The sequence below is a fragment of the Plasmodium vivax genome, chromosome 14 (genome assembly GCF_000002415.2).
Source record: "Plasmodium vivax chromosome 14, whole genome shotgun sequence".
In the NCBI taxonomy this organism is placed as follows: Eukaryota; Apicomplexa; class Aconoidasida; order Haemosporida; family Plasmodiidae; genus Plasmodium; species Plasmodium vivax.
This window is the reverse complement of record NC_009919.1, coordinates 2,817,645-2,831,041: the sequence shown is the minus strand read 5'-3', so window position 1 is coordinate 2,831,041 and position 13,397 is coordinate 2,817,645. Positions and strand designations below refer to the sequence as shown.

General features: G+C 49.0%; 3 protein-coding genes across 3 annotated transcripts; 2 read left to right on the top strand and 1 right to left on the bottom strand.

Moving 5' to 3' along the window:
• Window positions 1–2,168: 2,168 nt before the first annotated feature.
• PVX_101365 (hypothetical protein, conserved) lies at window positions 2,169–4,707 on the top strand (the record flags this gene model as incomplete). The annotated part of the gene is made up of 3 exons (XM_001613970.1): window positions 2,169–2,519; window positions 2,716–4,405; window positions 4,643–4,707. The coding sequence occupies 3 exons, from the start codon at window positions 2,169–2,171 to the stop codon at window positions 4,705–4,707; spliced, it is 2,106 nt and encodes a 701-aa protein (XP_001614020.1).
• Window positions 4,708–7,287: 2,580 nt separating this feature from the next.
• PVX_101360 (hypothetical protein, conserved) lies at window positions 7,288–7,728 on the top strand (the record flags this gene model as incomplete). Its single annotated transcript, XM_001613969.1, has 1 exon — window positions 7,288–7,728. The coding sequence occupies one exon, from the start codon at window positions 7,288–7,290 to the stop codon at window positions 7,726–7,728; it is 441 nt and encodes a 146-aa protein (XP_001614019.1).
• Window positions 7,729–8,252: 524 nt separating this feature from the next.
• On the bottom strand, window positions 8,253–11,806 carry PVX_101355 (protein phosphatase 2C domain containing protein; the record flags this gene model as incomplete). Its single annotated transcript, XM_001613968.1, has 2 exons — window positions 8,253–8,282; window positions 8,516–11,806. The coding sequence occupies 2 exons, from the start codon at window positions 11,804–11,806 to the stop codon at window positions 8,253–8,255; spliced, it is 3,321 nt and encodes a 1,106-aa protein (XP_001614018.1).
• Window positions 11,807–13,397: the final 1,591 nt, after the last annotated feature.

The window sequence follows — 13,397 nt, the reverse complement described above, 5'->3', positions numbered from 1 at the left end:
GCCCCCCGCAGGTCTGCCGTTGTTAACGCGTTGTAGGAAATTTTTCTTCTCCCCTGATTGTTCATTTTTTGCCACAGTTTTTCGTTAGCTTTTGCTGCTAGATGTTGTTGCGAGATATTGTTGCTAGATGTTGTTGCTAGATATTGTTGCTAGATATTGTTGCTAGATATTGTTGCTAGATATTGTTGCTAGATATTGTTGCTAGCCATTTTTTGCTGACTATTTTTTTTTTTTTCTAGCTATTTTTTTTTTTTCTAGCTATTTTTTTTTTCTAGCTATTTTTTTTTTCTAGCTATTTTTTTTTTTTTTAGCTATTTTTTTCAGCGTTTCACTTCACACTTTAGCAGTTTTTTTTTGCTGCCCATTATGATGATCCCCTTGTACCCATCCCCGCGCCGGGACAACTGGCCCCCGTCCAGTTTTTAGTGTCTCCCCGGCGCAAGCACACACACGAGCATGTGGACATACACGCCCATAACCGTGCACGTACAGTTACGTGGACACACCTTGGCGCCCCCCCATGCCACAATGGCGGCCCGTTAGAGACCCCCCTCCCGTCGCCATTGCTCGCGCATGAGACAACACTTTTTCTGTCCTGCGCGCATTTTCGTTTATGTACTCCCCCGTCCTACTTTTTTTTAATTGTGCCGCTCACGTGTCAGTGTTGCTCAGTTGCGACGAGGCGGGCCCTCCCCCGTATCACGTGTCCATTTTGTGCACCCCGTTGTTGTGCTCACCAAAAGGGGGGCAGATGTAACAAAGTCGCACACAAAGTCGCACACAAAGTCGCACACAAAGTTACAAACAAAATGGCAGACGCGATAACAAAAGAAAGTGCGCCCTGTGCGTACCCATGTGGGCCATTTCGCTCGCAGACACATGAGCAGGCTCAGATTCTTGTGTGCTGCCCTGTTCCCAATTTTCCTTTTTTTTAACAGTGCACAAGTGTACATTTTTAAGGGTATTTTTTTTTTTTCAGAGTCCCATCCCCAGCTAGCAGCTTCATACGATGCGCCTCCATCTCAACGCAGGCTGCGTCCTCCATGGAATGCATTTCCCCTGTGTTCCATACCCAATTTTTAAATGAGGAACGCCTCTTTTTTTTTAACTTTTTTTTATTTTCCTAAAATCAAATGGTTGATAACCCAAATGTGGTATTTACACCCCCTTACAATCGTAAGCATTTTCCTTGCGCGAGAAAATGGGGCACACAACACAGGTGGAAATGTTCACATGGGCCATTCATGACCCCTGTGCGGAGAAAGCCCCCGCTAGTTATCATCTTCTCCCGGAGGGTCACACTGGAAAAAAGACACCAATAGTTACACACACGCGCATAGGTAAACACCGAATGGACACCACTCCTTTAGGGGTAGTCAACCAAAGGGGTACACAACGGAAGTTGGAAGTTCCCTATCCAGGCAGACGAAGCTCAGATTGATCATAGGGCCACCCCACTTCCCCGCAACACAGGCTACTACACCTTCACAAATTGCAATGTCTCAGCAAAAATAATTTCGAAAAAGGCGCTTATATGTTTTTCCCCCCTATCGGATGAACTTGCGCAAAGAGGCAAATTTTTTTTTTTTTTTTTTTTTTCAGCACTTAATGCATACCTTTTTGGGACATCAAATAAAAAAAAAAAATGAAAAAAACCCACCGCGCATCCGTGCATGTGCAAGTTGTTAGTGACAAACGAAAGTGATTTTTTTGAGAAAGTGTTTTAATTCGATTAAGTGGAAACAACACAGTGTGAGTAAAGTGGAGCATTTTTTTTTTTTTTTTTTCCACTTATTACCTTTTTTTTCCCCCCCTTGGAGTTTCCACACAGACCATTTCGCACGTCACCCCGCGTACCATCTCTCCCTTTTCGGGGGAACAGTGGAACAAAAACTCGACGCAGTGAGCACACCGACTGTAGGCCCTTCCATATATTCATGTGCGCGTACATTCGTTGCTGCGCATCCGTTGCTGCACATTCATTGCTGCACATCCGTTGCTGCACATCCGTGTGTATGATTCCTCCCCGGTTAACACACCCATGAGAGTACCGCTCAACAGTTGTCCCCCTCATCGGCTGTCCCGCCCGATCTGTCTCCCCATTCCTGCCTTTTTCTAATCACTCCATCGAGGAGAGACCCCCCTTCCCAAATACACACCGCGCCACCATGTCTTACAAAATAAAGCTAAGAGACAATGTCATGTACGCCACGAGCCCGATGGTGAACGAGGACGACATCGCGGACTTCGTTTCGAGCATGAATGTTTACAAGTGGGAAGGAGAGGGGGGTCGGCAGCCGGGTCAAGAGGTGGGTCGGCAGGCGGGTCAAGAGGCGGGCCAACTGTCAGGTCAACTGGCGGGCCGCCTGCCCGAGGGAAGCGCGCACCCCTACCCAGTTAAGGAAATGCAACTTGGAAGCTTAAAAATCTCCGACTGGGGTATGTCCATCCTCATCCCCTGCGTGCTGAGAAGCAGGAACTTGGTTACGCTTAATTTATCGAGCAACGACTTGACTAATGTTAGAACGAGCGGCGAGGGAGCGGCGAGGGAGCGGCGAGAGAGCGGCGAGAGAGCAGCGAGAGAGTGGCGAAAGAGTAGCAAAAAAGTAGCAACGTTGCCACCCACCGCTAATCAACGCTAATCACGCCAATCACGCCAATCACGCCAATGACCGCCACCCACTTTGCCCACACGACGCCGTCCCCCCCCCGAAGGATAGCGCGAAGATCCTGGCCAAGTGCCTCAAGTACCTGCCCCGACTGGCCTCCCTAAATCTGTCGAACAACCTGATCAAGTCCGACGGCGCCAACGAAATTGTGGAGGAATTTTTCCCCCAAAAATTGACCTCCAAAAGAGGATTCTCCCCAGGGGGAGAACAAATGGACACCAATTTTCACCTGAACAGTCAGGTAAAAAATGCGACAAAAAATATGCACACAAAAAATGCGATAAAAAATATGCACACAAAAAATGTACGTGAATTGGACCTGTCAGACAATTGTTTGGGTCCCTCCGTTTTGTTAAAATTAAGTCAAGTGATCAGTCAGGATAACAATGAGACAATCAAATTAAACATAAAAAACAGCCAACTGGGTGATGCGAACTTTTTTGCCTTTTTCCAAAACTGCACACACGTACACAATTTAAACATGTCCGAAAATGGCATTGCTTCCGCTTTATTCGCTGACCATATGGAAATGTTATTTGCATCCCAATTAAACTTAAAAGAATTGCATTTATCGAGCATATGCTTTGGTCAAAGCGGCACAGACAAACAGGAGGATGGAAACGAACTGCTTAACCAGTTGGTTAAGCAACTGAGGGAAGCGCCCAACCTTTCCGTTTTGTCATTTGCGAACAATAAAGTTGATGACCATGGATTTTCCCTTTTCTGCGAATTTTTAAAAAAAAATAAAAACAGCATTACGGCGATTGATTTTTCGAACAATCACATTTCCAACATGAACAGCCTCAGCGAAGCGTTAAAAAATAAAGAGACTTTAAAAATGATTAACTTATCAAGTAACAGAATTACCGATGAAAATTTGAAACACTTTTGTTATGAGACTTTGCCATCCAACCTGAGCATTGCAGAAGTTTCCCTCTCGAATAATCACTTGACGGATTTGTCATGTGCGTACTTTGCCGACGCGTTGGTGATGCAGTGTAGCTTTGTAGAAAGGTCGGTCAAGATGAAGACGCAACTGCAGGGGGGGGTCGCCAGTCAAGATGCTTTAACCGCACAGGGTGATCTGCATAACGCTTGTGGACCCCCCCCGGCGTGGGAAGAATTCCCCGAAATTGATTCGCAAAAATCGACGTCCAACTCGAGCGAAGGCAGCTCATCCCCTCTCCATCTATCCAAAGCGAAAAGAACGAATTTCAAAAATGGCCATCCCCAAATGATACACACATGGAAGGAGGTCATCACGAACCGACACAACGAACAGCACAATTTCTTTTCCTGCATCGGTGTCCCATCCCTTAACAGAGCTAGCGAAACGTCCAAACTGCTGTTCTTGCAAGAAAAAAGGAGAAACTTAATATATAACAAAAATGATGAATGGTACCATTCCTGTGATTCTTTTTCGCTCAACTGTTTTAAGGGCCTCAAATATCTGAATGTGTCTGGTTGCCGCATTAACAGCCAAGGGTTGACTCTCCTCATTAATGCACTTGCCATGCCCTACTGTGCGTTAGAATTTTTGGACGTCTCCTCCTCCTCTAGCGACTTGACGGATGCTACGCACCAGGCATTCGCCTCACTGATTGCAGACAGAAAATGCAAATTCGAAAGAAATGACACCTTCCACTTTGAGCATTTGCCGCTCACCGTCCGCGGGGTTGCGCCCACGCTGATTCCGCTCAACGACTCGGAGGATAACACGGACGGGGACAGCATAGGTTAGGGAGGGGAGAAAGAGAGATAGAGGGAGAGGGGGAAAAAAAAAAGCCCCCCAATGGGGGTATGCACATACATATATGTGCACACATGCTGATTTACACACCTGCGTTTCTCCCCTCGCGCTTGACCCAAATGTGGCAACGCGGCGGAAAACCCCCCCAAGTGTGTCCCCACTAGAGAATTTCTTACCCCCTTTCCCTCGTTTTGATAACGCGTCCTCCTTTCCTCCCCTTCAGAGTCAGAGTGGTGGAACTACAAGGAGGGCGACTGCCCGGATCAAGGATCGGACGAAGCGGCGTAGCGGTGTATCGGTGTAGCGGTGTAGCGGTGTATCGGTGTATCGGTGTATCGGTGTAGCGGTGTAGCGGTTTAGCGGCGTAGTAGCAACGTAACTGAACCCGCCCCCTACACCCCATTCAGCAAAAAAAAAAAAAAAAAAAACATAAAATTTTAAAATTTCAAGAGGGTGTAAAAAGATCACATGAAACGTACCAATTTGCATTCGATTATTTTATCGCTGCACAGGGAACGCTCACAAAATGCGCCGAGCTAAATTGCCACCTTTCTGTGCAACGTGTTGAACCATCTACCGCGGCTTTGCAAAGAGGATGAAGCCTTACCTCTTTTCTGCCTATGCAACGTATGGCCAAAAATTGGGCTGTATGGCAGCCATCCCCGCGCACACATAGCGAATGCACAGCGGATACGCAGCGAATACACTTGCATGAATGTAACTCTCCTATCGTGTATGCGCGTAGGTGTGCCCTCCCAACCGCTGCGTTGCGAAATTTTGCTGCCCACGTTGTACGTGCCGCTTCCCCCCCACGGTGTACTCGCTGATATCCTCCTACTTTGCACGTGCCGCTTCCCCCCCCACGCTAATCGCACCTTTCATGCGCGCAGCGGCCCTCCTGACCATGTTCATTTCGCTAGCTGCTTCCACAACGATACGGTGTCACAGCCAACTTTTGCATTCCCTTTTTGTGAATAACATTACAAAGCAAAAGTTGTTAAAGAAAGGTTCCCTCGGGAGAGGCAGAAGGAATTCATCCTGCGTGAGATCCTTCTGCTCCAAAATGGAAGACCCCACAGAGTTCATAGCGGTGTACGTCACCGCCCCTGGAAGCGATGTCGCGGAGAAGGTGGGTCCTGCACGAGGCAGACCAATAGGGGAAAAAGCAGCAAAGGGAAATGTGAAAAAAAAAAAAAAAAAAAAAAAACAAGCGAAGAGTCAATGCTCCCCTGAGGGGCCGTTCCCCCCTGAGCAGTTGTTCCTCCTGTGCATTCCCCCATGTGCGCCGCTACGCTTTCACGCCCCCTTTCTCGCCACGCCTTTCCAACTTTGTAGATTTCAAACGTGCTGCTCGAAGATCATCTGGCCAGCTGCGTGAACATCATCCCCGGCGTCCTCAGCCTATATCACTGGAAGGGAGAGATAGCTGTACGGTCACCGAGCGTGCGTGCGAATTGACTGTTGCTTGTGTGTACCTCCACGTGTGCGTTGAGTGTTGCCTGTCTGTACCTCTATACGTCACGGTGTGCATCCTGACCCCTCCGCACGCCGTTCATTCTTGCCTGGTTCCCCGCGCAGCGCGATAACGAAGTCCTGATGATGATCAAAACGAAGAAAAATTTATTCGCCAAAATTGTGGACGCGGTGAAAGCGAACCATCCGTACGAAGTGCCAGAGGTGAGGCAACATGGGGTTCGGGGGTTGGTATATCCGTTCGCCGATTTGCCAATGATTTGCCATTTCGCCTCTCCACTTTTCTGCCTTTTACATTGTCCCCATTTGGTGCCCCCCTTCCCCATTCAGGTCATTTCCGTCCCAATACACCAAGGCAGCAAGGTCGGTTTGGAGCAGCTGGTGTGGATGAGCACCCCGTGTACGCATGGGTGCGGCGTGTACCCTTTCGTGCATGTAACGGCGTGCAGTTGGCGTAGCTCCGGCACACGAACGAAAGCACCGCTGGGAAAGGCTTCCTCAGCGAACGCGCGAAAAAAAAAAGAAAAAAAAAATATACATATACCTCTACACATCGCTTCGTACCTTTTCATACCTGTGCACACCTCTACACAACTTGTGGCCCCCTCCGTTCGGCCCAAATGAGAAGATAAGACCTCCAAAGGAGGGGCGTAACCTCTCACATATTTTTACCATTTTAATTTTCCCCTTTTCCCGTTCAGGACTACTTAGATTGGGTAGCCAAATCGGTCAAGTCGCCCTCCGAGGGGGACGAGAAAAATGCCTAGGCTGTGATGCCATTCGAAGGGAGTGAAAATTGTTGCCACGTCTTCTGCTCCTCATCTGCGCTTTTTTTTTTTTTTTTTTTTTTTCCCCCATAAATGTGACGAATAATTTGTCGTTCGTTGGTATATGGCAACAGGAGGTGGTTCCCACGTTTTGTTTTTTTTTACATTCCTTTGCTTCATCGCAACGCGTTTTTTTTGGCGGCATTTTCCAAGGAACGCTTTAAAAAGTGTGCATTTTTTTTCCCCCTCAAAATGCGCATCATCTTCGCAAAACAGTTCCCTTACGCCACATAAAGGAGTTTAAAAAGAGGAGCAGCCACATTTGGCAGCATTATTGGTAGCATTATTGGGAGCACTCGCATAGGCGTAACTGCGCGAAACCGCCATCATATGCACCGCTCCACCGTCGCGATCGCCTAGCAGGGGCCCACCTTCACGGGCTTGCAAAGCGTTAACGTGTGCACATGGGCGGATGTACCCAAGGCAGGCAGCTGTCCGAGTGAAGTGACCCGCGGCAAGCAGCACACCCGTTCAGGTGCAATCAGCAGAGAGGAGGCAAACCGCAAAAAAGGCAGCCCCCAAAACAGCCGCAAATTCAGCCGCCCCAGACGCCGCACCTGAGAACACCATGAAACGGGCCCACAGTGAAGTGCTTAAATTCGCGCCGTTCAACTTGAAGAACAGGCACTCCCTCATCTCATTTTACAAAATGTTAAGCAAAGAATACAAGTGCGGAGAGCTTCACCAAAATATCATTTTAAATCCAGACGAGAAATCCTCCTTCCTTTACCTGCAACAGAGTCAAGACGAAATTATTTTCGGCTTTAAGGACACCAATAATGGCTTATATCAAAAGCTGGTAAAGTTAAAAGACAGCAGAATTTTTGGCTACGAGCAAACCAAGCAAGAGGAAGTAATTGCGCCGTTAATTAAGGACATAAAAAATTACTCCTACATTGAAGGAGGCGCTCTGGTGACCTTTCACAAGCCGCTGCTGAAGAGTTACATGCTCTCTCAGCTGCAGGAGCTGCAGAAGATGCAGAAGTTGAAGGAGCTGTCGGGCGAGTGACTGGTCGGGGAGGCGGAGAAGAGGGGCTGCACACACACAGAGAAGAGGAGGCATCCCTTTGGGGGGGCACCCAAACTCACTGCCCAAAGTTGGACCCTACAATATGCAGCTTGCGACGGGTTGAAGCGGACCTACATCTGGCAACGCGTCGAATAAATCAGGGCGCACGTGTGTACACGTATGTATGAGTATGCTTATGCGTGTGTGTATGGCGGGAACACACCTTCGGCGAAGGCAGCTAATTGGCTTTCTTATTTTTTTATTTGCAATTTGTTCAAATTTTGCGTTGGCCCAAAAAGGGGGGAAAAAAAAAAAAAAAAAAAAACTTCAACAACACACTACGACGGGGATAATAGGTACATAAAAAAAAGGGACAATTAAAACAAATTTCGCGCGTTTGGGAAGGGGATCAAAATGGGGTGACATCTGCGGGGTGACCAAAGGGCGTGCCAGTTGGGGGCGACTCTCATGGGAAGGCCGCCGGAGCCGTCCCTTAAAATTCACCCAAGTTGACGCAGCGCTGGTTAGAAAACTTCGGAAAACATGTTGATGTCCTGCAGGGAGGGGAAGTAGAGAAAGGGAAGTTAAATGAGGGAAGATGGAAGCCGCCAAAAGGGAAGCGGCGAAAAGGGGAGGCCGCAAAAGGGAAGGCGCGTGGGTAATCCGTCCACCTCTCATCTCTCATCACCACCGCCATCTCCCACCGCTCATCTCTCATCACCACCGCCATCTCCCACCGCTCATCTCTCATCACCACCGCCTCCTCCCACCGCTCTGCCGCGCTCACCTCGCCCGGGGCCTCCTCCCGCGGAGGCGCGTCCACGGAGGCGTCCTCGGAGTCGCCGCGAAAGATGTCCTTCCTCCAGTAGAAGAAGATGACGGTGCAGGTCTTGTCGTCCGTGGAGCCGCGCCGGGAGGCCTCCTGAACCACCTCCTCCGCAGCCTCCTCCGGCTTCCTGTGAATGTTCCTCCAAACGATGTCAATAATTTCCTTGTCTGTTAGCACATTTAAAATCCCATCAGTGGCGAGCACCAAAAAGGAATCCATATCAAAGTCGATGGTGTAAACGCTGATGAACGGTTTGCACAAGACAATTTTTCTTGGGACCTTATAGGAAATGTCCCCAAAGGATCTAGAGGTAGACAAGGCCAAGAAGGTCTTCTCCCTACCCGTCTGTCCTTTCACCTTATGCTTTGTAATAATTCTGTTGATCCCATTAATGTTGGCTATGATCCCTCCGCACTTTAGTATCCTGACCCGTTCTTCTTGCAAATCCGGCTTATGCCTTAGTGACAGTTTCACTGGTTTTCTATCGTGGCATATGAGTGCCCCTGAATCTCCGCAGTTTGCACACAGCACTTTAAGAGACCCATCATCATCTGGTCCGTAAATCAAAACGATGCACGCGGTGGACCCATCCTTATAATCATACTTCTTAGACAATTCTATATAATTCTTATCTGTCATATCGAATCCCTTGATGCAGCTATCGTATAGTGCCCTAATCTCCACGCTGAGGTCATTCAGTTTGGATTCTTTATCTTTGCATTGCTTCTTACAGGTGATTGGGAAGGACTGCCTGAACTTGGCAATCAAATTTGTCTTCAGATGGGTCATGACGTACCTCGCACAGTTGGAGCCACCGTGCCCGTCAAACACCCCACTGAAGAAACACAAGCCGTCACTCTCCGAGACGTTATTAAGATCTAGGATATCCTTTGTCACGTAGAAATCCTCATTTTCGCATCTGTTGTGGTCCCCCATTTGGCTGTACGTGCCGCACACCAAGTCGTCCTCCAGCACCATGCTGAACTCCTCCACCGTTTCGTCGTTCGCCTCGGCGCTCTCCCGCCCGGGGCGCCCATCTGTTGAGCGGTTATCAGGCGAGCGGCTTTCAGGAGAGCGGCTTTCTGCAGAGCGGCTTTCTGCAGAGCGACTATCTGCAGAGCGACTATCTGCAGAACCGCTACCCCCTGAGTGACTATCCCGCGCCGCACTACCATTCGAGGGACTGCCGCTGACCGGGCCGCCATTCCTCTGCTCCGCCTTCTTACCCATCAAAATGCTGCTGCCCGAGTCGGCCTCGGCACCTCGCCCCCCGCTACTGCTCCGACTGATAACCCTACTGGAATTGTTCCCTCCCATGCTGCCGCTGTCCTCAACAAACACACACGGGTTCGCCCGCACGCTGTGGTCGCTCAGCACGTCGCTCGCGTTTGCAAAAATGTTCCTTCCATCTGCGCTGATGGCCTTCCCTTTCTTGCTCAACAGTGGATCATCAGAGTCGAATTCGAAGGGGAAGCCGTTCTTGTGCGCGTTCCACAGGGAGTTGCCAAGTTGGCTGCCGCTTCCGCTGCCAAGTTGACTGCCCCCTCCGCTGCCGCTTCCACTTCCACTGCCGCTCCGACTCAACGTGGCGTCGCCCCTTTCGTCAAAGGAGCTCTCGAATTTGCGAAAGGACCCGTCCTTCACATAGTAAATCCCCTGCGTCTTTATGTTAAAGTACAATTTATCCTTAACATTGTACAGCCAATCGCATAACTTGTGGACGACCCACTCGTCCTGCTTGTTCGCTCGAAACCATTCCTTCTTATCCTCTTTATAAATCGACGGGTAGGTCATTTTCTTTTCTTCATCCGTTGCTCCCTCTTGGCTTTTTCCCCCCACTGGATTACCATCATCCCCATTTTGGCTGTAAATTATGTTCGATATTTCGCTCAGCTGATTCTTCAAGTTCTCCTCATTTTTTTGCTCCCCCAGGGGGGTACTGTCCATCGGTTGGATGCGATCATTGCCGGTGTCTCCACTGAGGGGGTCACTCGAACGAGGAGCTTCCCTCGTGGACCCCATCATCCCTCCACTTTCACTTTTTAACAAATCCCCACCATCTGCGTCTCCGAAAATTTTCTTATGATTTTGGCAGTAGAGGTGAAAGTTGTCCTTCCTGGGCGGTTCGGCGGGTTCTCTCTCCTTGGGGGTTTCCCTCTCCTTGGGGGCTTCTCTCTCCTTGGCGGCTTCCCCCTCCTTTGCCGCTCTCCCCCTGGGCTCCTTCTTCATTCGCACCTTCACTTGGTTCCCCGCCTTGCCCCTCACCCCCCCGCAGTCAGCGCCTCCCCCTCCATTCAAAACAGCTTCCTCCCCCGCTCTCTTCATTTTCTTCTTTTTCTCCTTCTTCACAGTTGAGTCTTCAAACAGGGGCGCGCTCCTCTTATGGCTACCGCTATTCTGTGACGCACTCCCCAACGCTGCAGCATCAGGAGAAGACACAACAGCGCTTTCATTGGGCGTCTTGTGCATTATATTATTAAATGTCTTATGAACCAATTTGTTAATAATATTATCGTTAATCATTTTGTGGAAACCCTTTTTCATCATCTGACTGTTCTTCCGTTCTTTATCTTCAAATGGGTATAATCCCTCGGTTGAAAAATTTTTTCTCCCCCCGGGGCTGTCCCCACTTTCGTCGTCTCGCAGAACGATCACATCTTCTGGAGCTCCACCGTTGGGCTGGCCGCTTCGATGGGCTGCTTCACCACGGTTCACGACTTCCCCACGATTGATCGCTCCATCGATCGCTCCCCCCCGACTGACTGCCCCATTTTGACCCCTTCCGCTGACGCCCCTTCCGCTGGCGCCCTTCCCGTCACCCACATACCCGTAGGCCCCCTCCGGTAGCCTTTTCTTTTCTTCGCCACCCCCTACCACCTTTCTCGCCTTAAAATTCATGCTGCCCATTTGTTCCTTCTTCACGTGCGCCTTATTCCCACCCTGGATGGGGGCCACTTCTTCAAACAGATTCCCAGTGAAAAGCCTCTGCGCAGGACGCGCCTCTTTCCTTGAGTAACGTTCTACGTCTAATCTCACCGATGCGTCTTTCCCTTTACGAGCTGGTTCGGCCTTATCCTCCCTTCGGATTTTCCCGTACGGCGCAGCCCCTCCAGGTACTACCATCTGAACTTCCACCCCGGAGCTACCGCTATCGCGCAGGCCATTCCTCTCACCATCTCTGCCCCGACGAAACAAATTGTCCCCACCCTCGTCTTCCAGTTCGCTCTCATCCTTATCCCTCGTTATCATTATTTTTGCATTCTTTTTCGCTTTTCCCTTTTTTTCTGGCAATGGGTAGGCGGCACGAATGTGTGGAAGCTACCGCTGCGATTTGAAGCTTCCATGCAGTTCGCACAACGCACTCACCCCACGTGCATGCGCTGCCAGAGGTACAGCAACACAAATGCATCTACCAATGAGGGGGAACTACTCAACTATTTCGCGTAGGACACGTCTACGTAATTTGAAGGGGATCAATTCCCTCTGAAAGGAAAAACAGATGAGCGAGAAAAAAAAAAAAAAAAAAAACACGTAGCACCAAAAAAAAAAAAAAGGTGGCGCAAACAAATAGGCACGTACAAAAAAAAAAAAAAAAAAAAAAAAATACATCACAATGGGTTGAAACTCGTCCAACTCTTACATCTTGTTTCAGATTGACATAGCCTCACCACCTTCTACATCTAAATAGTTTAAAAAAAAAAAAAGGATGATTAACAATGCGGTAAATAAATATAAAAACAGGGGAAGGAGGAAAAAAAAAAAAAATGAATGAACTTGGGGGAAAGATAATTTTTTTCGTTCGACCAGGATTTTTTAAAAAAAAAAAAAAAATGTATATGCATGCGTGTATACCTGCGCATGTACGTTCGCGTGTTCGTATGGGAACAATTGGGGGCGAACGAAACGCGCAGGTGGGGCTGAAAAAATGAAGCCATTAGCATTAGCGCGAGGTAGCGGGTGCCATACAGCGTTGAAAAGGCTGAAAAGGGAAGTGGGCAAGTTGGCAAGTGGGCATAAGTGGAGAAACCGGTTGGCATATAAACAAACGGGAAGAATACAAGTGGGCGAAACGGCCTTCCGCCGAATACGAGCAGAGCGATGTACAGTGGGGCGAACTGCGCGGAAGGGGGACGCGCGTGGCCTTCGACAGGATACAGCAAAGTGAGCAAAAGTTTAGCTGAACGGAGGGTCACTTAAGGGAAGCAATCGCCGCTGAACGGAGGCCGCTGTACGAAGCGCTGCTAAACGAATTTTCACTCCAAACTCACTCTGACGCAACGCGCGCTGGAGGTGTACACTTCCCGTGCGTGCGTACCTCCACCCTCAACGTGTACACGTGCGCACGCACGTACGTACGGACGGAAGGACGTATTCACGTATGCGCAGTGAACACACATGTTGGCCGCATCGCGCTCTCCCCAAATAGGCGTACCAACCCATAAATGAGGAAAACAAATTTTAAAAGATTTTATAGCTCCCAAAGGGGAAAGTAGAAAATGAAGCTCCTCCCCGTGGAAGCGGTCCCCCCTTTTTAGGTAGTGCTTTTTACGTAGTGGTTTTTATGCAGTGGGTTTTTACGTAGTGGATTTTTACGCAGTGGGTTTTCTCTCTGATTAGCCTTTTCCTCGTCCGTTTGTCCTTATCAATACACTGTGCAAACACTTTTGAGGGGAAAAAATTAAAACGTAAAATCCTCTTTTTCCTCATCATCAATTTCGCGAAACGGCGTGCCTGCTCAATGGGGAGAATTTTTTTCACGGAAGGGAAACTTTTTTTTTTCTTTTTTTTTACATTACGGGGGTAAATGTGGACATGTGGATTCGCCGCGCTATCCCCAATT